At 47.1% G+C, this 24,488-nt stretch overlaps 3 protein-coding genes across 4 annotated transcripts in view; all 3 read left to right on the top strand.

The window, feature by feature from the left end:
• Positions 1-345: 345 nt before the first annotated feature.
• On the top strand, positions 346-9,858 carry TXNDC12 (thioredoxin domain containing 12). Its single transcript, XM_071565698.1, has 7 exons — positions 346-546; positions 2,647-2,707; positions 7,248-7,300; positions 7,770-7,843; positions 8,370-8,439; positions 8,529-8,612; positions 9,042-9,858. Exons 1-7 carry the CDS (start codon positions 462-464, stop codon positions 9,119-9,121), a joined length of 507 nt encoding a protein of 168 aa, XP_071421799.1. The 5' UTR covers positions 346-461; the 3' UTR covers positions 9,122-9,858.
• Positions 4,090-6,294, top strand: KTI12 (KTI12 chromatin associated homolog). The gene has a single exon (XM_071565699.1). It carries the CDS (start codon positions 4,474-4,476, stop codon positions 5,194-5,196), a length of 723 nt encoding a protein of 240 aa, XP_071421800.1. The 5' UTR covers positions 4,090-4,473; the 3' UTR covers positions 5,197-6,294.
• A 6,852-nt stretch (positions 9,859-16,710) lies between the features above and the next one.
• Positions 16,711-24,488, top strand: part of RAB3B (RAB3B, member RAS oncogene family) — a 50,403-nt gene continuing 42,625 nt past the window's right edge. The window contains exons 1-2 of one of the 2 annotated variants that reach the window (XM_071564718.1): positions 16,711-16,869; positions 21,733-21,813. In XM_071564718.1, coding sequence (XP_071420819.1) covers positions 21,793-21,813 — 21 coding nt within the window. In that variant the 5' untranslated portion in view covers positions 16,711-16,869; positions 21,733-21,792. The remainder of the gene's footprint in view (positions 16,870-21,732; positions 21,814-24,488) is intronic. The other variant, XM_071564719.1, reaches the window with a different exon arrangement.

The following is a 24,488-nucleotide window of genomic DNA, read 5'->3' as shown; positions in this document are numbered from 1 at the left end:
CACCGGCACAGGGAGCGGTGCCCGGTGACCCGCATGAGGGACACGGCGGCTCCACCCGCGCCACCACGCGCCCCGCCGCGGCCCTCAGCGAGCGCTCCCTCACCGGCCGCGCCCTGCGGCCGGTCCTGCATCCCCCGCGCCTGGGCAGCCCTGCAGAGCAGCGCGGCTAAAGCGTGTCTTTGGGAAGCAGAAAATAAATCCGGAAGCACCCCCATCCCGCCGGGATAACCGTGGGTGTGTCCGGGGCAGTAACCGGGCCCCGGGCTCATGGCTCCGGACCCTCCCGCCGGGACCCTCCCCCGACACCCCCGAGCCGAGCCAGGGCCGCGCACCGCCCACATCCGCCCTACATCACTTCCTGGGCTTTAGGAAAAAAGGGGAGGAAAAAAAAAGAGAGGAAAAAAAGAACCGACCTGAGCTGCGGGGCCGTACGGGGCGCCGCCGCTGCTCGCGCCGACACCATGAGGGCTCAGCCCGCGGCATCCTCTGTCTTCTGCCTGTGCCTGGTGCTGGCGGCCGCCTCCGCCCAGGGAGGGCTCGGAAAGGGTCAGGAAAACGCTTCCTTCGGGTTTTCCTCAACCTGTGCCCCCAGCCCGCGGCGTCGGGGGGCGGGGGAGAGAGCGGGAGCGGGGCCGGGGTCGGAGGGCAGCGGGGCTGGCACCGTCCCTGCCGCCGTGGTGACCCCGGCCGAGCCCCGTCCCGAGGGGCAACCCCTCGGTCTGCATGTGCCTGCCAGCCCCTCGGTGTGCCTGTGTCTGCCCAGCCCCTCGATGTGCCTTTCCCTGTCCCTGTCCAGCCCCTCGGTGTGCCAGTGTTTGCCCAGCCCCTCGATGTGCCTTTCCCTGTCCCTGTCCAGCCCCTCGGTGTCCTTGTGCCTGTCCCTGTGTCTGCCCAGCCCCTCTGTGTACCTGTCCCTGTCCCTGCCAGCCCCTCGGTGTCCCTGTCCAGCCTCTCAATGTGCCTGTCCCTGTCCAGCCCCTCGGTGTCCCTATGCCTGTCCCTGTCCCTGCCCAGCCTCCGCCGGCTGCTGGCGGGCGGTGAGTGGCGCTCCCCTCAGCCTCGGCTTCCCTCGCCCTCCGTGACCGCTGCTCGCCTCCCCCTTGGCTAATTACCGTGTCTAATAGCCGGGCTTAGCCAGGCCCTGTGCTTCACCCCAGGTGGTGGCTTTGCCGTAGAAGTAAACCTCCTCCTCAGGACCGGGAGTAACCCATTTGATCAATGACAGCAAAGCTCTGTGGTGTGGATCCCGGCCAGCCATCCACCTGTAGTTCCCCAGATGACTTTCATTCAGAAGAAACACTCCATAATGTGTTGTGTAATGCTTTTAAAAATGCACTGAAGCTGGCCACAAAGTGGGGTTTAGTTTAAGCATAAAAGAGCTTTCAGAAAGTCTTTCCTAGCTAGAACAATGGAAGGCTTTCCCTATTTCCCTTCTGGCCTTTCACTGAAATAGCTGACGTGTCAATATTCTGGGTAAATATGACTTCTGGTAATCCAGCTGGTTTTTGCTGGGGTATGTTGAGCTTGTACAAACGTGGCCCAGTGTGCCTGAGCAGCAGGTGTGTGATTGGGCTGTACGGAGCATCCCCACCTCCCTGCGAGCTCATCTCTTGGTGTGTGTTGCGTCATTGTGTTCACAGCTGTTCATATCAGGAGACAGGATCAGGTAACACAAACACTGTGCCAACTGTCCTCACCTCCTGGATGCTGAACTGGTGAAGACAATGTCCCCTGTGTCAGCACTGGGCAGTCTGGGGCTCTGACCCCTGTGTAGCTCCCAAAATCTGCTCCTTTCAGCACCCTGGGGGTTGCTGACTAATCCAAACCCTCAGTAATGGGAAGGGGAGAGCCGAGGCTGATGTTTGGTCATCCAGTGCACTAATTGTTAATTACTGGAGCCTCTGAGGAAGCCTTTCAAGGGAGTTACTCTTCAAACAGGTCATGGATCTGCTTCATCTCATCTCTCCCTGTGGCTTTTGGCCATGTGCTGTGTTGGCTACCGAAAAACCCCAACCCTGGCAGACCCTGCTCTGCAGCTGCTGAACATGCACTGACTCACCCTTGTGTCAATTGACATAACAAAACTTGTTATCTGGATACGGGATAAAATACTTCCTGGTCGTTCAGTCACTGTAACACTCAGAAATCTGTGTAGTGCTGTTCTTTCTTACTCTTCAATTATCATCAGCAGTAATAATTAGCATAATTTTAGAGCAATTAATGATCATATATTGGCCTAGGAATTTTTAAGTTTTGCTTAAGTTCACATTCAATGGGATTTAGGAAGCCAAATGCTGACATGTTTAATTTGTCACTCATCAGTTAATAAATATTCATAGATTGAAGAAGAATGGAGAATAATCAGAAGGCCCTTCAATTTTAATATCAGTTTGGGGGATTTTGGTGTCATTTGCATATAGATATAAATATTCATGAGCATGGTATGTTTTTGCTAATTAATTTCAGTGGGATTCCTCATACTATGTGGGTTGTAACTATTTGCAGAAGTCTTTCCAGAACTGGGATTATAATTGGCTTTAAAAAAAGAATATAAAATAAGTTGAAAATACACTTGAGGGTTGGACTGCTTTGCTCTGTTGGCCGACATGTTAAATTATGCAGCATTCATAAACCTTTCTCTGACAGGTTTTGGAGATCATATTCATTGGAGAACACTAGAAGATGGGAAGAAGGAGGCAGCAGCAAGGTATGTTTGCTAATTTTAAATACAGAAAAGTGTCTTTAAAAGCATTCACAAGGGTTCTATATCAATTCTAAATTTTACCACAGAAAAGAGTCATTATTAACAAAAATAAGGATGGTAAGAAGATTCTTCAGATCCCTACAGCTTATTAGAGGGAAAATAAAGTTTTATTAACTTTGCTAAGGCGTCACCTAAGTTTAATCACTGCAGTCTAATTAAATCATTGAAGCCCTAACATGTCTTTGAAATGAGAAGAAAATAATTATTTATTACAGTAAAGAAAGATGTGTGTCTCAGACTGACAAATGCATGTGTAAATAGTGCTCAGTGCCTTTGAACTCAGCAGTGCTGAGAGTTTCCCTAAATTCCTTGTGCCTGTATAGATGAGGCCTCAGCCTGAGATATTTTGTTCCAATCTGCAGAAAATGTCTGGAAGTTTCAAACTAGTGAATGGATAGAACCTGATTTGGTTAAGCTTAAACACAAAAAAGAACAGTCTCTAAATAGATTAAAAAAAATATATTTTGACACAATTTTTTCCTCAGAATTTCTTCTGTTTCTTGTTAAAATGTGAGAAGGAAAATCGTATGCTTATTTTAAATTTATAACCTAGATCTGACAATGTTGATATAAGCAGAAATTCCTCATGCTTTCCAGAATTTTGTGCTCAAACTAATCCATTTTTCAAGTTCTACACTCTACACACCAAAATAACCCAGGTGGTGCAGTTCAGAGGTCTTACAAGTTTCTGTGACTGGATATTTTTGGGGAAAAAATGTTATTTCAGTATTTACAGGTACAATTGTGGCATTACTTTGCAGTGAAGCAGAGGAAGCTTTAAAATGAGACAGAGGAGGATGGGAGGGGTGGTGAGCCATGAGTTTCAGGTTCAGGCAGGTTGGGAATTTCTGCTCCAAGAGACCCTGCAGCCAGGGATGAATGTGATCCACACCCTCTCCTTCCGCTGTCGGAAGCACAGCCCTGTTCACTGATCTGAGTTCAGCAGCATTTGAGCATTTCTGAATTGAAGGATTGGGACGTGCCACTAATAACAAAGAAAATACAAACCTAAAAAGTAGATTTGCTTTCCTGTTTCTGACCTTAGGGCAGGAGGAGATGAAAAATTATATGAAATTAACTGTGATGTGTCAAGCGAGATGCAGCAGACAGTGGCTGGGAAGCTTCACGACTATGATTTCAGTTTTGTCAACTGCACAGTGTGGATGTGGCTGGGGATGCTGGAAGCGTCTCGTTTCTAAGTTCCCCGCGGGCGAGGGCGGGGTGCTTGCTCGAACGGGGATCCAGCGGCCCCACAACTGTCGGGTGCGCGGTTCTCAGGGGCGATCGCAGTCGCATCGCGTTTCTGAGCCGGTGTCCCGGCGCCCGAGGGAAGGCAGGAGGACCGGCGGGGCGGTCCCGTGCCGGTGTCCGAGGGCAGGAGGACCGGCGGGGCGGTCCCCTGCCGGTGTCCGAGGGCAGGAGGACCGGCGGGGCGGTCCCCTGCCGGTGTCCGAGGGCAGGAGGACGCGCGGGGCGTTCCCGTGCCGGTGTCCGAGGGCAGGAGGACCGGCGGGGCGTTCCCGTGCCGGTGTCCGAGGGCAGGAGGACCGGCGGGGCGTTCCCGTGCCGGTGTCCGAGGGCAGGAGGACCGGCGGGGCGTTCCCGTGCCGGTGTTCGAGGGCAGGAGGACCGGCGGGGCGGTCCCGTGCGGGGCCGTGCGTGCGGGCGGCGGAAGCAGTCGATGCGCGTCCGGGTCGCGGCGCGGGGCGATGCCGCTCGTGGTGCTGTGCGGGCGGCGCGGCAGCGGCAAGAGCCGGCGGGCGGCGGAGCTGCGGGCGGCGCTGGGCGGCCCCGAGCGCGCCGCGCACGTCGTGGCCGAGGCGGAGGGCGGACGGGCGGCGCTGCGGGCCGAGGTGGAGCGGCGGCTGAGCCGGCGGGACGTGGTGATCGTGGACGCGGGCAACGAGCTGCGGAGCATCCGATACGAGCTGTACTGCGCGGCGCGGCAGGCGGGCACGGCGCGCTGCCTCCTGCACTGCGCCGGCGGCGCGGGCGGCCCCGACGAGCCGCCCTTCGAGGAGCCCGACCCGGGCTGCCGTTGGGACCGGCCGCTGTTCACGGTGCGCGGGGACGAGCCGCTGCCGCTGGGCGATATCCGCGCCGCGCTGTTCGAGGCCGCGCCGCCGCCGCCGCACCGCTCCACGCGCGCGCAGCCGCTGCAGTCGGGCGAGTTCCTGCACCGCCTGGACCGCGCCACGCAGGACGTGCTGGCCGCAGTGATGGCCGCGCAGGGCAGCGGGGCACTGCCCGGAGACACCGTCCGCGTCCCCGGCCTGCCCCAGGGGCTGGTGCTGACCCGGCCCGTGAGCCTGGCCGAGCTGAGCCGCCTGCGCAGGCAGTTCATCAGTTACACCAAGATGCAGCCCAGCGACGAGAACATTCCCCAGTTGGCCAGCATGTTCATGCAGTATCTGAGCCGCAGCATCCAGTGAAGCTGGCAGTGCCCGTGATCCCCTCTCCAGCTACTTCCTACAATAAGAACACGCCTTCCAGGCACAGGCCCTGCAGAGCCTGTCGTGCTTCGGGTCATTTGGCAGCAGCAGCTCTGCGAAGGTGGGTGCTCTGTTCCCTCAGTGGCGAGCACCGCTGCATTGCTGAGAGGATGTGTACGGATACAGTTCCCCTGCCCTGGATTCTCCCTGTGGAACAGGAGAGCAACTGTTGCATCCCCGAGCAAGTGCAGTCTCCTGTGGAGACATAAACTCCAGTAATCAAAGTGTCTGAACGTGGAGGACTAAAAGGTGATGACTTTGGTGAAGACTTCCCCTCTGCATTGACCTGTGTATGTCCTGAGTAAGAAGATTGTTTTTCCAGTGCTGCCACCAGATAATGTCAAACTACAGAACAGACTTCAGGTCCAGAACTGGAACAGGCTGTGTTTTGGGATGTGACTGTTTCAAAAAACCTGACTGAACCCAAGAGAGTTTTGCAACTCTGCACTGCAAAAGGTGGCTGGCTTAGCAGACTCAAACCTATTTTGGGTTAACAATAAAATGCGTGCCTTAAATAGACTAAACCCCTAATTTATCTGCAGGACTATTTTATTGAAAGAATAAAAGGTCATTAAATACTTTTTCTGCAAGGTCATCATTAAATACTTTTAAAAGCACTAATTGCTTAAGAATGAGTGTTTCCATAGGAAAAATGAACTAAAATGACAGTGTCTGTTCTTGCTGAAACACATAAGTCTGTACCAGCTGTGATGGGCAGCTTAGTTTTGTGCTTAATTTCCAGTAATTTGGGGTTTGCTACACAGGTACAGCTTACATAAATTTCTTACTTTCTGGTGGATGTGTCATCCCTCATTGTAATAAATTGTGGGGTTTGGGTTTAATTGTGTGTGTGGTGCTCCTTGGGAGGAGATGGTACAGTGGGGCTGTTTGGGTTCCTTCAGTTACAGTGTGTGCCTGACACATCAACTGATGGGGGAGTTATGCGTTGCAGAACTGAGAAATTACTATAGAAAAGTTTTGATGTAACTAAGTTTATCTTACCAGTCAAAGTAAAGAGAATAAAGCTGAGAAAACACATTCATTATCTCAGACTTCTGTGAGTTCTCTCTAAGAGTTGGTAGTTCAAGACTGAGCACTTTGATTTAAAATCTGCTTTGAAAATTTCTCTTAAAGTGTGTTGCAGTACCGATCACCAGATGATTGAACTCTTTTAACATGAACCACTGATCCTTGATAAGAACAATGTGTATTTTCCAGCTGTAAATCAGCCTCTGCTCAAGAAAGAGGCAGAACAATTTGTGACTCTAAAAACAATGCAAAAATGGTTTTTCATCCTCAGGGAGAGGACCCTGATGCAATGCAAGGAATGTGTATGAGTGTAAACAGGGCCCTGTGTAAAGGTGATGACATATCAGTTTATTATAAAGAGCAAACTTCTGTTTGAACAACTCCAAATGTTAATGGCTTCCTATCCACCCTTTCCTGGTTCTAAAGATAATAACTGAACACTGCTCAGTAGGGGTTTCTTTTCCTATCTGGTTACAGCTAAAGGGTTACTGGGCTTGATGGTTTATCAGTGGAGCGTCTTAGTCACAGGAGGTGACTGAAACATGGGCTGTGATGGGGAGGGGGATGGATGGGTGACTGTCATCCCCTGCATTACCATGAGCTCCAAAAATCCATCCTGAGCTCTCTCAAGCAGCTGGTGTCACTTCCATTTCCAGTAATCAATGTATGGCCAGTTGTGTATCTGAGGAATCTAAACTAAGAAGAGGAAACCTTCCAAAGGCAAAGTCTCCTCTACACAAGCAGTTACAATAAATTATTATATGACACATTTTAAGATGGGGAAACCTTTTTGCAACACAACCTTAGAACACAGCAGAATGTCTTTACATCTCACTTAGAATTTTCTGTTACATTTAGCCTTTGAGGAAGCCTGGACTATTAAAATGTACATGTAATAGAATTTGATTTAGAGGCTTTTTGAGAGGTTTCTATTACAATTTTCTTTCTTCTTTTTTTTTTAGTGGTTTGCCTCTTATGGTTATCATCCACAAGTCCTGGTGTGGAGCTTGCAAAGGTAATTGTATTTAATACTAGAGCTTGCTGAAATTCCTAATGAACCTTTGTATGCAAATCATGTAGCCATGAGAAACCAGAACTTTGCATTCAAAATGTAGCCAAGTGATAATTGTATTTTACTGACAGTGGCACAATATGGCCCTGCCATCACAAACAAGCAAGTTGGGGGTCCTGGCTAAGCTTAGAGGATGAGAATACTGATTTACAGCAGGCTTTCTGCTCTGTTCCATTGGTTCCTATACAACCACACATGTTGGTCAGGCTTCATCCCATGGCTGCCCAGCAAGAATTCCTTCAGTCACCTGCTGCTCTTAGCCTGGCTTTGGATGGTTTGATACATATATTCCATTTACTCACTGCTTATTGAAAAGTACCAGCTTTCCAGAGGGAGGGATGAAGTGGAGGTTTTGATGCTGATATTTTCCACTGTCTTTACATAGCTCTCTATTTTTTTCCCCCTTATTTAGCTTTAAAGCCAAAGTTTGCTGAATCTAAGGAGATCTCTGAACTTGCCCATAATTTTGTTATGGTCAACCTTGAGGTAGGCTGCCTTCTGATCTGTATCCATGTCACTGCCTGGTAATTAAGCATTTGGAATCAACTGGTTGCATCCTGTTTGGTGTACATCCTAAATCCTGTACTCCTGAATAGGCATTCAGGATTGATTGATACAGCTCATTGTTTTAAAAAAGACCCTTCAGTCTGGTTATTTTGTGTTTATAAACCTGGCTCTCTGCCACTGTCTCTTTTAACAATTTGTACCTTCTGTGTTTCTATTGCTGCAGGAGTTTGTGTTTATTTTCTCATTACTTATCAAACATTCCTACACCAAAGTGGGGTCTGTGATGCAAAATGACAGGGCAGAAAAAATATTATTTCCACAAAGGATACTTGTTTGGGTAAAAATAACTTACTTTCCTTTGAGAGTGAAAGATGCTGCAATTACTTAAGTGTCTGTTCAAGATGGAAATTGCTCAGGGCAAAAGGAATCTTGTTTCTTTAAAAAGCCAAATTTTTTGTTAGATATCTTGCTAATGTGTTCCGACTCTTCTCTCTTGCTTTGGTAGGATGATGAAGAGCCCAAGGATGAAGCCTTTAGTCCTGATGGAAGTTACATTCCCAGAATCCTTTTCATGGGTAAGGCACCCACAGCTCTTGTGTCCACTCACAGGACTGGGGTCTTACTGTTGCCACCTACATTTCCTGAGGGATTTCTTGTTTCATAGATCCAAGTGGGAAGGTCCATCCAGAAATCATAAATGAGAGAGGAAACCCCAGCTACAAGTATTTCTATACCAATGCTGATCAAGGTATGTGCAAAGTAGTTGCAACTGCATTTTAAGTGAGGACACACCTTCACTTTTTAGTGGAGAAAAGTGGTGGTACTTTCCAGCGTAACTGGGAGCTGTTAGATACAGTGTCAGTGAGTGGTTCTCTAATGCCTGAGGAACCAGATTCAGAATTATGATTCACCTTAAGACATGCTGTTATGTCTATAGGGCCTAAATTTTTTCTCCAGTGGTGGTATGGGAAATGGTGGAATTTGCATGATCCAGCTACACATAGTTGAGGAAATGGTGCCAGACTGAGTGTTTGGGATGTTTATGTTTTGGTTTTTTTTCCCAATTTGTAGCTATACATTCTATAACTATGTTGTTTTAAAACACTTTCATTACCAGTCCACCTTGATGTTTTCATCTTGAGATTAATAGCTGGTGTCTCTCTGTCTAATCTTTCAGTTGTCCAAGGGATGAAGGAGGCCCAGGAGAAGCTGACAGGTGATGCTTTCAAACAAAAGCACCTGGCAGATGAACTATAATGGATACACTAATTGATGGTTTTTCATTGCTTCAAAACTCTAAAAGGAAACAATTGACCAAGAATGTAGTTGCACTGAAGGGAGATAATTCTCCTGTCAACAAATGTTAGGTTAAACCCTGTTTGGAGTTCATACACATGCATCAGTCACAGTGTTTTCTCCTCCTGCCTGGAAGTTTGCACTGTGATGGTTATTTGTAACTGGGTAATGTGCAAACACACCCTTTGTGTGTTTGAGCAACCACTAATACTGGGAAGAACATTATTTGAGGACAAACAGTGTGATTGGAAAAACTAGAAGTAGCTGACATTTTGACACCTAAATCAGGGTTGAATTCCTCTTTTCTCACTGGTATTATGTGATCCTGTTGTTTTTACTGGGCATTGCCAGGAATGGGGCATGTTCCTGGGCCAGGTGTTTTCTAGATATCCTGAACCACAGATTCTGCCAGTAAACCAAGTAGAATACATTTCATGAATGTCCAAGTAGCATGTGAAATTATCAGCTCTGCACATGTATTTTTGTGTAAAACTCTGTGTTTCATCTTTATTTGCCTTTGGGCAGCAATTTTCCTTATGCACTCACCTTTTGATTGTTCCATCAAGTGAGGGTGGGTTATGTTGAAGCTTTATGGGGTTTCCCCTTTTATTCTTTGAATGTTTCTGGCGAATGCCTTGCCATCACATTGTACTGTATTTTTGTACCAGGGTGAAAAAAATAAACCTTTTTAAACATAAGCATGCAGAGAGTGTGTTGTGATAAAGGGCATAACTTTCCATTCTTAAGCACTGAGGGATATATTTATGTTGCAATGGTTATTAATGTTGAATGTTCCAGATAAAGAAGGTTTCTCCTTTTTTTAGTTTAAACACAGCAGTTGGTTTTCCTTGCAGTTACAGTTCAGCCATTCTTACACTGCCTGTACTGTCAAGGGCTAGGTAGTGTTTATCTACTGGAACTGAAAAGGAAAATAGAAGGGAGAAAAACCACCTCTCAACCTGCTGGGGACACTTTTCTTAATGCAGCCCAGGGTGCTGTTGCTTCTTTGCCACTTGGGTGCATTGCTGGTTCATGTCAGCTTGTTTTCCACCTGGACTCCCATATTCTCCTCTGGAAAGGAAACAGACTCTGCTGGTGCACAGGTTATTCCTCCCCAGGTGAAGGGCTCTGCATGTCCCTTTCTTCAACTTCCTGACAACCCTCCCTGCCCATTTCTCCATCCTCTTGAGATCCTTTTGAATAGCAATACAACCACCTGGTTTGCCAACTACTCTTCCCCAGCCTTTTATCATCTCTGTTTGCTCAGAGTGGGCTCTCTCAGTTCATCCAGGTAGTTAATGAAGGTGTTACAGTACCAACAAGGGGTACTCCAGTAATGATGAGCCCCTTTCAGCCCAGCAGTTCTGCCAATTTTCCATCCACCTCACTGCCCATTTATTCAGGTCATACTTCTTCAGCTGGTCTATGAGGATGCTTTGGGAGACTGTCAGAAGCCATAGTATGGCCAAAATAAACTACATCTGCTGCACTACCCTCATCCAAATTAAGTCATCTAAAGCAAAAATTCCCATCCCAAAAGCACTTGCCATAACTTCCCATAACAAACACACAGACCATTTTCTACAGATACATTTTGAAGAGTGATCTGAGGACATTAAGTGGGCAAAATTGTTGTATATACGATAAATCCAACTTGTCTACTGAGTCCATTTTTACTGTTCAGTAGCATTACATATTTTACTTTCCAGACCAGTTTGTCTAGTGTCTGATTTCAGACACCAAATCTCAATTGACCACTAAAAGAGAGGGACTCAGTGGATATAACGGGATAATTGCACATTACAATTACTCTGATCAGCTGCTGAAAGTTATTCTACAGGCTTTATCCTTTGCTTCCCTTGCAAATTGTCTGATAAATTTAACAATGAAATTGAACTCAGTAATGTTTCTCAAGTTGTATCAGCCTTCAAAGTAAAAACCTATGTAAGTCCTGGAAAAGGTTTTGTGTTTTGCCAAATTGTCTTTTCTTTCTTCTCAGCTGCATCAGTTAACCTAATAAAAAATTGGACCTGTCTGATGCTCATTTCATTTCTAGCCTTGGATGACATGATTTAAAAAGCATTGCTGTGGCTTTCCTTACTTGCCACCAGGGGGAGGACTCCGCGTTTCCATCTGGGATAGGATCCAACCAATCGTAATTAAAAGAACAATCCCTAATGAACAATAGCAAGCAAGGTGCACCTCTGCAACTTCCTATGCACAGCTTGGTGGTGGCTCTGCCCTTGGCTTATCTCTGCAGTGAAATTACAGCCCGTGAGATGTACAGCATCTGTCCCTTTCTCTGCAAACACTCTCATGTCAGAGGCAAGGTGGCCTCAAAGTAATTTTTAAAAAGTTCTTCATATAGAGACACCTCTGTTCAGTGACAGATGTGGGCAATGTGCTTCACCCTTCACATTTAAGACCATCCCGATTCAAAATTACTCTCCTTCGCATTTCATCTTGTGCATCTCCTCCTTCCAGACTTGCTACACTGGAAGGAAGAAAATATTCCATGAGCCTTTTCCCTGTGTTACTTGGCTGCCTTCTCGCTAATCCTTTTGAGCCTCCGTATGTTCAGACACGGTGAGCAGGCACAGCTTCCCCACCCTCCCTCCCACTTGCTCTTTTCCAGACCATGCTTTTGTCCTCTGTAGCAGGATGGAGCTTGGCCCTTGCTGGCCTGCTCGGTGTTTAGCTGGGTCTCAGCAGAACATGACATATGTGCTGCCACAGCTTGGTTGCCAGGGGCACCTACTTAACTCATGTGAAAGCTGTTTCACATCTCTGGATTGCAGAGTGAACTTAATCCAGTGCTTAAATATTTTTCTCTTTCCTACCTGCCAGCTTTGTATCTGGAGATTTTAGTTGCTCACTCCCACTGCAGATTCTTTACATCCTTCTTCTTTTTTGCCTAGATCAGGTGATGCTGCTGGTTGGCATTTTCTCCTGTGCAGAGGGATCCATCCAGCAGTTATTTCTGTATGTGGTGTGATTTTCTGCACACAAGCAAGTGCACAGGGCTCAGAGGGGCTGCTTGCAGGTCAGTGTTTGCTGTAGTTGTGTTTAATTATACACTGCAGCAGCTCAGCTCAACACTGCACAGAACCACTGCTTCAGATTAGTTTGACCCCATCAGCTTTGTTTCATTTGCTGCCCATCTGTGTACGACTTGCAGTAAACCTGCACACTTACATAACTTCTTCAGATGCATCCTAGAAGTCCCCATGGATTCTCAGCTTCTCCTCCTTCTGTGGTGATAACAAAACCCAAAGACCCTTCAAAATTCTTAGTACAGACCCAGGGAACTGACAGGCCAAATCAATCTCATGTAAACAAACATGCTGTCAGCTCCCTTTCCCCTAGAAACAACCCACAGAGGAAAAAAACCCAAAGTTAATTAGGGAGTGCCTGGATTGCTGCTGGCCATCTGGCTGCCTGGGAGCAGAGGTTGCTTTGTGCACCTGAGGCTGAACAGGCTGACTGGGTTTGCCCAGCCAGGAGAAGCACTTCAGGGCTATTCCTTGACAACTGTGCTATGGGTGGATCAAAACCTGAGCCCTGAGGATGGAGATTCAGAAAGCACTAAAGGTGGAATTACACTGAGCAGAGCTCTGTCCAGAGAGTGGGGTGAAAAGGGGAACCTCACTGCAATTCCACACTTGTTTCAAAGACAGCAAAGCCAAAGATGAAGGGTTGCACCCCCTCCAGCTGTGTAAGTTGTCTTTGGCACTGACTGCATAGGAAAGGTTGCTGCCTGGAGGGAACCAGGAAATAATCATGAAGGTCTGTCAAAATGGTGAAAGTCACTTTGTCTCAAAACTATTTGGAGTATCAACTCATTCCCACTTTCCTCCTCAAAGAAACAGGTGCTGATTTGTTAAGCAATTAGTCAAATAAACTCAGTTTGCTTTCCCTTTCAAAGTTTGTCCAGAGTAAGGAGTGGCTGTGCAGTTCCCAGGCCTGCCATTGTCCAGGGAGCACCACTCTTGCCAGGGCTGGTGATTCACTCTTGCAGTGCCAGCCTGGTGCCACCATGACAGCACAGGAGGAGGAACCTCCACTGACAACTGCCAGCCAGCTCCTGTGGCCTGTCACAGGGACTGGGGACAGGGGCCAGCACCTGAGTGGTCCTCTCTAGGCTGTGAAAAATGTCCTGGCACAATTCTGTGACAACTTTTGATTAGGGATGAAAAAAAATTAGAGACCTCCAACTTCGGTGTTCATAACTATGCTGGAAGCAGGAACTGGCTATCCTGTGCCTACAGCATTCCAGGTTCAGACAGCCCAGTGAGAGAGGCAGTTACACACCATCCCAGGCTGGCTGCTGGCCCAGCACAGGGCAGAGTGGCCCATCAGGGCAAGTGCAGGGGGTGGGCAGGGGATGTTCTGGGCATGGGATCACTGAGGGGGTGGCCACTGCTCCTGTGTTCTGCATTCCTGTGACCAACACAGGTGTCTCCTCCTCCATTTCCCAAGTCCCTGCCGTGATGTGGTGGATGAAGGGGAGCCACCTTCCTAGAGTTTCTCCCCTCCCCAGCTGCTGCCACTCCAAGTCAGGGCAAGGCAGAGAAGCCCCCAGAAGCAGAGAGAGGAGCTGGGGCAGAGCTGAAGGGGCAGGACAGGCTGGACTGGGTTTGGCAAAAGGTTGTGGGTAACTGGTTGCTGATTAGACATAATTTACTGGTCCAAACTCATTTTTGGGACATTTTGCACATGCACAGCATGGCATAGGTAGACCTGCTGCAGAAATATTAATTGCTAAGAATTGCAGATGTTCTCCCTGCTTTCTGAGTGTGTTTCACAACATAACATGCTGTGCATAAAAGAAGCCATACTGGTAGCACAGTGAAATTTGGATGTCACTTTATTGTGCTATCTCTGATATGAACAATGTTCAAAATGCCATTTGTGAGGATTTGGGTACATTAGTTCTGTTAAAGAGAATGAAATCTGCACACATCCTGGGGACACAGCATGGGCCACACATACTCTTTATTCCACACCAAAGCAAAGAAGCACCTGGGTGAGTGCTATTCAAACAAGGAGGATTCTGTTTTCTCCTTGAGGTTGGCATGTTTTTACCTGGCTTCCCTGGATAGCAGCTGGCAGTGAGCTGAAACCACCACTCCGTGTGCAAACTGTGGGATCCCAAACTTTGGGATACAGTTTTGTTTATGCATGTCCAATGCGTATAATTAGCTCAGACAGAGAATCTGTTAGACTCAGGGTCATTACTACCTTTCACGGCATTGCACATAGCAGACCATCATCCTTGATTTAAATGTTTTGGTGCTGCTCTTGCTTTAAGAATAAATAAATAAATAGATTGATTAATAAACCTCCCCTTTTGAGAAAAAAAGAAACTAAAAATATTAAAATTATTTCCTTAGATCAATTGCACTGTGTGAGGATGCAGTGCCTTGAATAAAAAATGCTGGGAGAATAGTAGAGTATATGTATTGTGCTTGATAAATGTGCTCTCAGGACTGTGGTGAGAGAGTGAGATAGATCCACACATCAGAAAACAAGATAAAGCACAACATTTGCTCTTCCCTTCCACCTCCGTGGGTTTGTGGGAGTTCTTTCCTGTTCCCTCATTTCCTCATCTATAAATCTAAAATGACACAGGCTTCCCTTGCTGGAAGTTGTGCAAGCAACTCATTGTACAATGTTAAAACCTGGAAGGGAAGTGATCTAGAAGAGCAAAATATATTCACTCCATAAATTAAAGAAACATGGCTAAACAAATTCCCCTGTTCTAATTACCTGGGTGCATCCCTTCTTTTGGTTATCCCTGACTGAGAACGGGCTTGTATGTAAGCACTGGCATTCAGGGATGGCAAGAAACCTGGAAAAACCTTTGGAAATTAGGCTGAACAATGGCTCTGTGCTTGTGGCTGCGATTAGGGGATGTCAAACCAGGTGTTCACTAAGCAGATGCCCAGGTGCGCCTGAGTCATAAGTGAGCTCTTTGCATCAAAAGTGCAGGTTATCTGCTTATGACCACTTGCCTTCTGCTTTATAGGGCTGTTGGCACATGGTGGTCCTCTGGATTGAGGATCAGTCAGGAGGCAGAGGGAAGACCATCCTCTCCAGAACTGCAGACACCGTGTCACACAGAGTGGAAATCAGGTTCTGGAAAAGGCAGAGATCACCTTTCCCAGAGCAATGAGAGGATTGCAAGGAACTAGAAAGACTTTTGTAGGTGTCAATCCTGTTAGGCTGTCTTTGACATACCTGTTGTAATGAATCTGGGATTCTGTTATGCTGTTGATTGTTTCTGGTTGCCTACACAAAGCTGGTATCTTACTTAAGACTTAAATCAGGGCCAGGCTTATAAAACAATAATTTTAGTTGTGGTTTTGATGGCAAATAAACATTGTCATTCTAGACGAGGGCAGAAAATCACTCTGATGCTGGGTAGAATTGTCCCCCGAGTTCCCTGGCAGATAGCTCTGGCTTGAGTAAAATGGAGAAGTTGAGTGGCATCTCTGATCTGCAGTGAGAAGGTGTTCCTCAAAGCTTCTTAGCATCTCTCCTGTAATTATTCCTAAAATGCACACCTTGGTTATATGCTCATTATATAGCACTACCACATCAACTAGTCAACTGCCCTGGTGAAAATGTGGCAATAAAAGTCAGACTCCTTTAAAGTGGCTGTACTGTTAAAAAGCTCAGGCTGGTCCAAGTGCTGGTTGATCTACAAGCCAGTCCAAAGATCACTGAAGATCAGATGCTGAAGACCGCTAGATGTGCTGAAAGCTCTTACAAGTAGACAAAACAATCCCTGAAACGCTGCAACTCCAGTGCCTTCCGGTGGCTCCTGCTCTGGCATCCCCTTACCAGGAGCCTCTCTCTCCCAGAACTGCTCAAGAACCAAGTCTTTGTGCTTGGGCACTTGTTTGAAGCCTGGCAGTGGGAAACGTGCTGCCATCTTGGCTGGCTGCGTGGGAACCACCAGAGATACATTCAAAATGCCCTTACTCTGTTCATTCTGTCCGGGGGACTATCTCTGAAAGCTGTTTTGGCTTCCCAGCAAGGAACAGACTGCAGTCAGGTCTCTGATGTGCACTTGGGCTCTGGAGGATTTTAAAGCCAACAGTGGCTGCTGCAGCTTTGTCATGAGACCTCCACGCAAACAATACAGATCGCAGCCAATGCCTCATCTTTCTACCTTCAGGTCAGATGTAGTTCCCGATGCCACAGCCGCCTCCCTGGGCTTAAGAGTTCTACCGATGAGAATCCCAAGCCGTGCAGAAGTGCGACAAGGATGGCAAGTTAGGGTGGCACGCGAGATGTGATGTCTTCTGTGCCAGCGGGGCTTTAGGAGCGGCTGAGGCGACTCTGTCCCCAGGAGCGGAGGACGGGGTGGACGGCGAGCACCTGGCCGGGGCCATTGGAGGGCTCGGGCAGCCTGTCTGTGTCTCTGTCTGTCAGTCGCCTTTGCACTGAGGGCCACTTCTCGATGCCCACACGTTGAGATTCCCCCCAGCCGCCGCTAACAGACGGGGCCACCGCCCCCGCCCCGCCGCGCTCCGCCCCCGGGGCCGCCCCAGGTACCGGCGGGGGACGGCTCCGCCACGCGAGCAGCGGCCGCGGGACCCGCACGGCTCGGCTCGGCACGGCACGGCACGGCTCGGCTCGGCTCGGCTCGGCTCGGCTCGGCTCGGCTCGGCTCGGCTCGGCTCGGCGCTCCCCCACCGCAGGTAAGAGCCGGTGCCGCGGACGGGGACTCCTCCCGCGCCGTCGGAGCGCTGCGTTCCCCTCAGAAGTACCGCGCAGGGGGTGCGGGCGGGGACTCGCCGCGCCTCACCGTCCTCGCCGGCACCCAGAAACTCTTCCCGCCCTCCTGGCACGGCGCGTCGGGGCTGTCCGGGCTCCGCGGGCCGGGCAGGGGCAGGAGGTGCCCGCGGGGCCGGGGGGTGCGCCCCGCGCCCCGAGGTGCGGAGTGACGGGCAGCCCTGGGAGCGGCGGGGCGGAGAGGGCAGCGGCAGTCCCATCGCTAAAATAAACATTTCCCAGCAATGCGAGGCTGTATAATAATCCTTTATGGTTAAAATATCCTGCGAATGGGGCGGGGGGGAGGCTGGAGAGCGGGGCCCTGCCGGCTGCTCTCCAGCTGGTGTGTGACCTGCCCGTTCCCGGCACCTCGGGCGGTGCTCGGCTCGGAGTGCCAGCAGGTAACAAACAGCACAACCGCACAGCGAGGGAGCCCTGCCGGGAAACGCGGATCGCGCCGGCGGGGCCGCTGCGGGGCACGGGCAGAGCCCCGGGGCTGCCGCACCGCACAGCCCACCCCGGGCCCCCGGGAGGTGCGGGACCGGGCTGGTGTGTCCCCCACTCTGCCCCATAGCACTGGGCAGTGCGGCCATTGCAGACCCAAACGGACCATTCTAGTTTAATTCATAAAAACTCACCAGTTTGTCCAGTTTATGCTGTGCAAAACACACATATTATTTGCCAGACTTCTGAGTCTACACGTTGATTTTCCCCAGTGTTTTCCCCGTGCTCTCAGCAGTGTCATCAGATGTAGGAGGTAACTTCGTGCCATGGGACTGCAGGACAATGTCACCAACACCGGGACGAGTCGTTCCACCTTTTTGCTTCCCAAGGCTCTGCCTTCACACCATCCTTTCCTTTTTACAAGCAGGACGTGTTGTGTGCTTGTGCAGTGCATCAGGTTGATCTGACCTAAATTAAGTCTAATCTGTCAAAGAAAAAGTGGGGGTTAATATTAACTTGGATTTTCCCTTGCCCTGAGACAAATATAAGAATGTGGCCTCAGAACACATGTTTTTGTGTAATTCTTTGGTGGCCAATCTGGTTTCAAGGTCTCCTGCTGTTTCCCGTTGCTCATTCCTGATCCTGTGCTGCACTCTCACTTGTGCAAGTGACAGTCTGTGGAGCTTCACAGTACCCTGGATTAGCTCTGGTTCAGAAAAACATCTACTTATAAATGTGGTTTTTTCCCTCACAAGATAGAAATGTCACTGGAACTATAATTTTGATCTGTGTAACAGTACCCATGGGAGAACTGGTACTGGTTTATAGTGGGTACAAGATTGAATCCATGCACTGCTGTATGGAAGTGTACAGCTAAAAGGCTTTTATTTCCTGTTATTTGTGCTTGCTATCCTGGAAGTGGTTGCATATGCTTTTACTGACACTTCAATGTGATCACTGCCTTCAGGACAGTTTTATCAGAACAATTTATAGTGTAAGTCAAAAGAGAGACAAACCAATCTTGAAATCAAGCTTCCTTTGCAATTTTGACAAAATCCTGCTGTCCCCTTTGCAGATCCAATACATTTTCAGGTAACAAATTGAAAACCCTTACTAGCTTTAGGTTTTAATAGCAGTAGTTCTTGCTACATCTTGGTGTAGCAAAGGAATACATTTAGTATTTGTTAACATGATAGTTGTTGTCATGTGATAGTCATGTTAGTTGACTTGTGTGTGGTTCAGAGGTAGTTCTTCCTACCTTCCTTTTATTTTGGTTGAGTTCCAGATTAAAATGGGCAGGTCTCAGCATCACATTTCAGTGTCCTGGGTCACGCTGGCTGGTTGTAGTTCCAGCGAAAGGCACTTGTATCCACTTGGCCCTCCCCAACAGGTCCACGTCTGTTCTCTGTTGCTGGTTTGGCTGAGGAAGTACATTTTTTTGAGGCAATTCTCGGCGGTTAACATTGAGAAATGGCCTGAACTGGTCATTTCAGGTATGTTTTTTGCTGTAAGAATGTATCTTGTGCTTCAAGTTCTGCCTATTTAGTGAGCTCCTGGAAATGGGTGCTTAGCTTAGAGCAGTGCAGGAGTGTTTGATATTTGATGTAGGCAATAAGATTTATTTTGGAAGTATTAGCTAATTAAAACACAGGAAGTGTGAGTGTGCTGCTTGTAATCCCAGTTAGCAGGTAGCTTACTTTGCAGCACAGAGAACATCACAGCACAGAGAAGTAAATTAACTTGTTCATCATGGGTTTTCTGCTTGGAAGAGGAGGATAAAAGGCAGTAAATTAAACTTCAGCACTGCAGAGGCATCCTGAGCTGGCCCTGTCTCTGTGTGATTCTGGTTTACTGGTTGTTTCTGCAGGACAGTAACAGTCTCTGGTCACCTGATTTGGCTAGGACAGAAGCTTGCTTTTACTTGTAAGTGAAAGGTTTTGGACCCAGTGATGCAGAAGAATGGGTAGTGCTGGCTCCTTTGCACTGGTGGGGCGTGTCTGCCTGAATCTGCAGATGACCTCCCTCTAGCTCCAGAAAGGATGAGTTCCATCATGTACCTGAACTTTCCTTGTCTTCCACTACTGTGGGAGGGCATGGTCTTGGCTTTCTCTGTGGAGGGCTGTATCCCAGTGTAGCTGTGCCTTGCCTTCCAGCTGGAGAAGGGTCAGCAGGGACTTACAGGTGTCCCGGAGCACAGCTGGTACAGATTGGTCTTGTGTGTTGCTTAGAGTTCTTTTATGTTGCTGTCAGTGTGTTCAGCAGTGATACACTGGCAAGTGCTTCACTACTGCCAGTTCCTTCTTGGACAAACCAAGGCAGGACTGTGAGGCTGGAGAGCCCATGAGAAGGGACCGCAGTCTGTTGTCTTGGCCATCGTTCCAGTGTTTGTGGCAGGAAGGAAGGGCTTTCCTGACAATGAGTTTTGTGGCAGCAATCAACATGGTCAGTGTGTGCTGTTCTTTGGTTTGGGGCTGGATTTGGGGCCAGCCTCAGCTACTGGTTCTGTAGGTCTAAGAACTGGCTGGCCCCTGGGCTTCCAGAATTCAGTGGAATATTCAGGGAATTGTGGAAATCTCTGCATCTGATCTTCAGGGCATAAGGAGGATATAAATCCCCTGTTCTGTGCATCCTTTGGGAGAGAGCTGGGCTGGGCTCAGTTAGTGGCTTCCCTTTACAAGGGAAGATTTTTTTACTGTGGAATATTTTTCTCTGTATTTTCAGGAGTAGCGTGTTTGCCAACAGATGTGGAATCATGTGGTGATAAAAAAGTCACAGACACTCAAGGAAGAGAGTAACAAAGTGGGAACTTCTATTTCTTTACCTTTTTCTTTTTTTTGCCATTGTAAAGTTAGAATGACTAATTCCTCCTTCCTGAGAATTTTGTTGTGGCTCTAAACTGGACTTTGAGGATGTTGAACATTGTGCAGGAAGTGGGAGAGGCCTGGCTTCAGAGACAGACACATTTGGTTCAAGGAAATCTTTCTAACAACAGTCCCAGCCTGCAACTGAACTAAGTGTAGTTGTAAAATTAGAGAGTTCATGGCAGAAGGGTGATATCTGCTGGTTCTTGACTCTTGTTCCACATGCAGAAAGTTCTTAAAAACCTTTTTAAAGCTCTTATTAAAGCCTGTGTTCCCAAATCTAAATGGGTAATAATAATAAATAACCCCTGTCATTGCTTAGAGGTTTTTATCCCTCAGTTGTCATGTATATGTTGAACTTATTTATGGCATGTAAATTCCAGAGCAAATCCACTACAAGCATCTTCTTGTAAAGACTTCTGGAGTAATTAATAAAGGGATTTTAGTTTTTGCTGTCAAGATGAGATGATCACATTTTTAAAGTAAGAAACATAGATTTTCTGTGTACAGATTTATTTTTGTTCTGGATCTATCAATAGAGTTATTTGGATGACACCCCAGAATCCAGCTGTGGACAGCCCTGAAGTGTGAGCAGAGACTGTCCCAGGGAGCAGCTGTTGCAGAGGGCAGGGGTGTGAGAGCAGAAGGAAACGTAACTGATACCAAGAAATATGCAATACTTTGGGCAAGACCAATGTGCAGCCTTGTTGCCACGTGAGGTGATTGTCAATTGTGTGGGTCATGAGAAAGGATTTGCCTTTGATCCAAATTCTCACCTGGAGTAGGTGGCTGCAGCTTGTTGTTTACACAAGGTCCGAGTTTGCCCACGTGTTTTGGCAGCCTCCACAAGGCAAGACAATGCAAGTCAGGATGACAAACAGTGGTGTGCCCTGGGTTACTGCAGAGGAAGTGCACCACAGACAAAGCTGGCCTTTAGATTGTATTAGCCATGAAAAAGATGAGTAAATTCTGTTATGTTCCTGCTCTAAATCCGGAATGACTATTACTTTCAGGCAGCTCTTTGTGTGCAGATGTGCTGTAAGTTGCAGACATTTCCATGTCCTGTTGCAGTTGCCTTTGCAGCACTACAGACTGTGATCCAGGCTTTGAGCAAAGCACCAGCCATTATGGATGTATTTCAGCTGCTCCTTGGTTCCATTTGCTGTGATGATTCCTAGCTAAGGTTTTCCATCCACTTATAGATCTGGAACTTTTATTTTAGCTTAATCAAGGTAATTTCCCTTTAATAAACTTTGATGGCCTCAAATATCTGCTGCTGTCTTAATATCTGTCACTAACTCAAACACTGTTTCTGTTCTCTTTGTACACTACAGGACTTTCCTCTTTGCCTTCTGTGAAGGAAGCTCAGGCCTTACACAGCAGTGTGTTCCCAGCCTAACCTGCCTACCTGTTAGTGTCGTACCTAATATTCTCTTTATTCACCTTTCTCATAAACATTGTAATCCTTTTGCTTCTACATCACAGGTTCAACAGTGTGACCACTCTCTTGATTCATATTCTCACAGCAAAGCCTTCATCTGTCTCATGGATTATAGATCTAAATTGGTAACTATCACTTGCTTGCAATATTTATTAGCAGTTATGTTAATTGCTTACACTGTTCTCTGCTTCTGATAAATCTCTCTTGTAGTGCAGTATTTGTGTAAGACTCCATAAGGTCACGGCCTTATTTCCTTTATGAGCTTTATTCTTAGGACAGCACACATTGGCTGTGAAAAATTCCCATTGCTTAATAGAAATTTGATTCAGAATTTAACTCAACTTCTGAAAAAGAAAACAAAAAATATTTATTTTTCCAATGACAGAGCACATAAAGGAGTGAGTTTTTATAATAGAAAGTTGACATAGATGTGTAACATGAACTAGGCTGTTTTTAATTTAGATGCACTTTTAAAAGCTCTTTTTGGGAAATAAACCCCTACAAGGTATTAACTCTTTCAAAAAGAAGTTGCATTGCATGTTAGTAATGTCTCTCATGTGTTGCTGTTAAACTATAGATATTAGAGATTAAGAAGTTTTTTAGTTTGTCTACTTTTTTTTGTTGCTTCTCTACCACATAACTTCCAGAACATTTCCCACAGTCTTTTAGCATAGTCCTGTATTTCTGTAAGAGCCTTGGCCTGTGTGTGATCTATTTGACTTAAGCACAATGCATGTGGGTTTTTTTAAAACTTTGACCTTTAATTAGACTCAGTATTTCTGCTTTACCAAATGAGTGTGTCTGGTAGTCTCTTTTCTTCCTTCCTCACTCCTCGGTGCCTGTGGATAACCAGGAATCCAACAGGTACAGCTGTTTGTGACTGTGCCCCTTCTCTTACTGCCTGCTGTTACCATTGGTTCCTTCTAGACTGATAGGCATCAGCTTCTTTCTTAGATTTTTTTTCTTGGCTGATCTTGAGCCCTGGAAGTCAGGCACAGTGCTGTGGAAGTAAGAAAATAGGAGTTCGGACTCTGATATAAAGGAATGGTTTAACACTGATAGCTCTGTGAAAAAAAATGTCAAGAGGAACAGCAGAGGCTCAGTTGCTGAAAACACAGACAAACACACACAGAAAACAAGGCTGAACCCAGCCTGGAGCAGCTGTCATAAGATCTTGGACTCTTAGAAATATGGAGGGGTTGTTTTACTCCATCTTCTCATCTGCCTAAACAAAGAAATGTGTCTGTGCTGGTGGATGATGATGAAACACTTGAACAGTCACATTCAAATTGTTACCGATCCTATATAGCACAAAACATATGTAGGTAATTTCAGTTTTGGCTTTAAAAATGAAGCAGTGATATATTAAAAGATGTTTTTACTGCTATAAATGCCCAGAAGTTGTAATATACAGAATCCACAGGTTCATAACAGATTGAATTCGCAAGTATGTCTTAGTGAGTAGTGTGAAGTACAAGTTGCATTAGTGTGACCATGTTTCATGGTTAAGTGGGGTGGCTGACGGCACACAAGGAGACTCTTCCAAACTCAGGCTTCTTTCTCACAGTGTTGTGACAGAGAATGAGACATGGAAATGGCCATGTCTGTCAACACAGCAATGTGGTTGCTAATAAAGAGATATGTAACTTCCAGGATAATGATGGGATTTTGTGTTTCTTGTCTGTGAGAGGGTAAAGAAGAAGTCTTCCATCAATTTGTAGCCAAAACTTTAAGGGCTGGCAACACTTGAAGTCAACCTTGGCTTTTTTTTTTTCTGGAAATAATTGCATGGCAAGATACAGCAGTTGATTTCTAGCCAACACTTCAGACAGTTCATGTATTTTAGTGAAGTTGGCTGTGACAGTAGATAGTGCAGAACAGGGGTGGCAGTGACCACTTGCAGTGACTCCTAAGAGCAGTAACACTGATGTTTGGTGTTTCACTACAAACTATTTTAATTCTTCTTGGTCACAAACTGAAGAGCACAGCTGTGTGAATCCATCTATATGACACATTTCAGTGAGCACTGAAAACAGCAAAGGCTGTTTTCCCATGGAGGTGTTTTAGGGCAATAGCCTTTTTTCTTTTAAACTTCATTAGACCAAAATAGAAACTAAATGCAGGAGAGCCACCTTGACTGAGGAACATACTCTTTGGTGGCTAATAGGCTCTGATTAAGATTTTATTGCTTTAGAGCATTTGCAGCATCCTGCTCTTATGTGGTTTCTCTGTCTAATAAAAGACAAGCTCACACTGCAGGCTTTTCCCTCAATAGGGAAATAATAAGATATCTCATTGCTATGTAACTGCCAATTCTGACAAAACTAGCTGGAAGTGGATGTGTTTGAGACCTTGCTCCCCTTGCTAAAGCACATGGGGGAAAAAAAGGTTCTCAATTTTAGTATGCTCTTAGCTACAAAGAAGTGGGCTAGCAAGGCAAAGAACTAAATGATTAAAGGTCTCATACTGAAGTGTCCTCAAGGACAATCTGAGTGGCAGCTTTTTCCTCTCCCATGTAATGGTTTTTATGGAATGTAGCTAAATATTTCCTGTACAGGTATTTTATTGAGGGTTATACCGAGGCGGTCGAGATGGAAACATTCCCAAGCCCCTCCTTTGCCCTCTGCGGGCCTGTTGTGTTTGCTGTGACCCTCGTTGGGGTGTGAACCTGCAGAGATGCTGCTCCATGTGGAGTCATCCTGAAAGAGCAGTGTATGTCGCTGTGCACCCAGGGACAGGGGATGGCACTGCCGGCCGAATGGCCTCTGACCAAGGAGGGATACACCCCCTGGGAGCCATG

This window comes from Pithys albifrons, chromosome 10 (assembly GCF_047495875.1).
Source record: "Pithys albifrons albifrons isolate INPA30051 chromosome 10, PitAlb_v1, whole genome shotgun sequence".
Taxonomy (NCBI): domain Eukaryota; kingdom Metazoa; phylum Chordata; class Aves; order Passeriformes; family Thamnophilidae; genus Pithys; species Pithys albifrons.
This window is presented reverse-complemented; position numbering and strand designations above follow the sequence as displayed.

Excerpts from the sequence above, each read along its gene's own strand:
- TXNDC12 (XM_071565698.1), top strand. The coding sequence starts at position 462 with ATGAGGGCTCAGCCCGCGGCATCCTCTGTCTTCTGCCTGTGCCTGGTG. Across the intron at positions 2,708-7,247 it reads AAGAAGGAGGCAGCAGCAAG|TGGTTTGCCTCTTATGGTTA; the intron begins GTATGTTTGCTA and ends TTTTTTTTTTAG. Across the intron at positions 7,301-7,769 it reads CTGGTGTGGAGCTTGCAAAG|CTTTAAAGCCAAAGTTTGCT; the intron begins GTAATTGTATTT and ends CCCCTTATTTAG.
- KTI12 (XM_071565699.1), top strand. The coding sequence starts at position 4,474 with ATGCCGCTCGTGGTGCTGTGCGGGCGGCGCGGCAGCGGCAAGAGCCGG.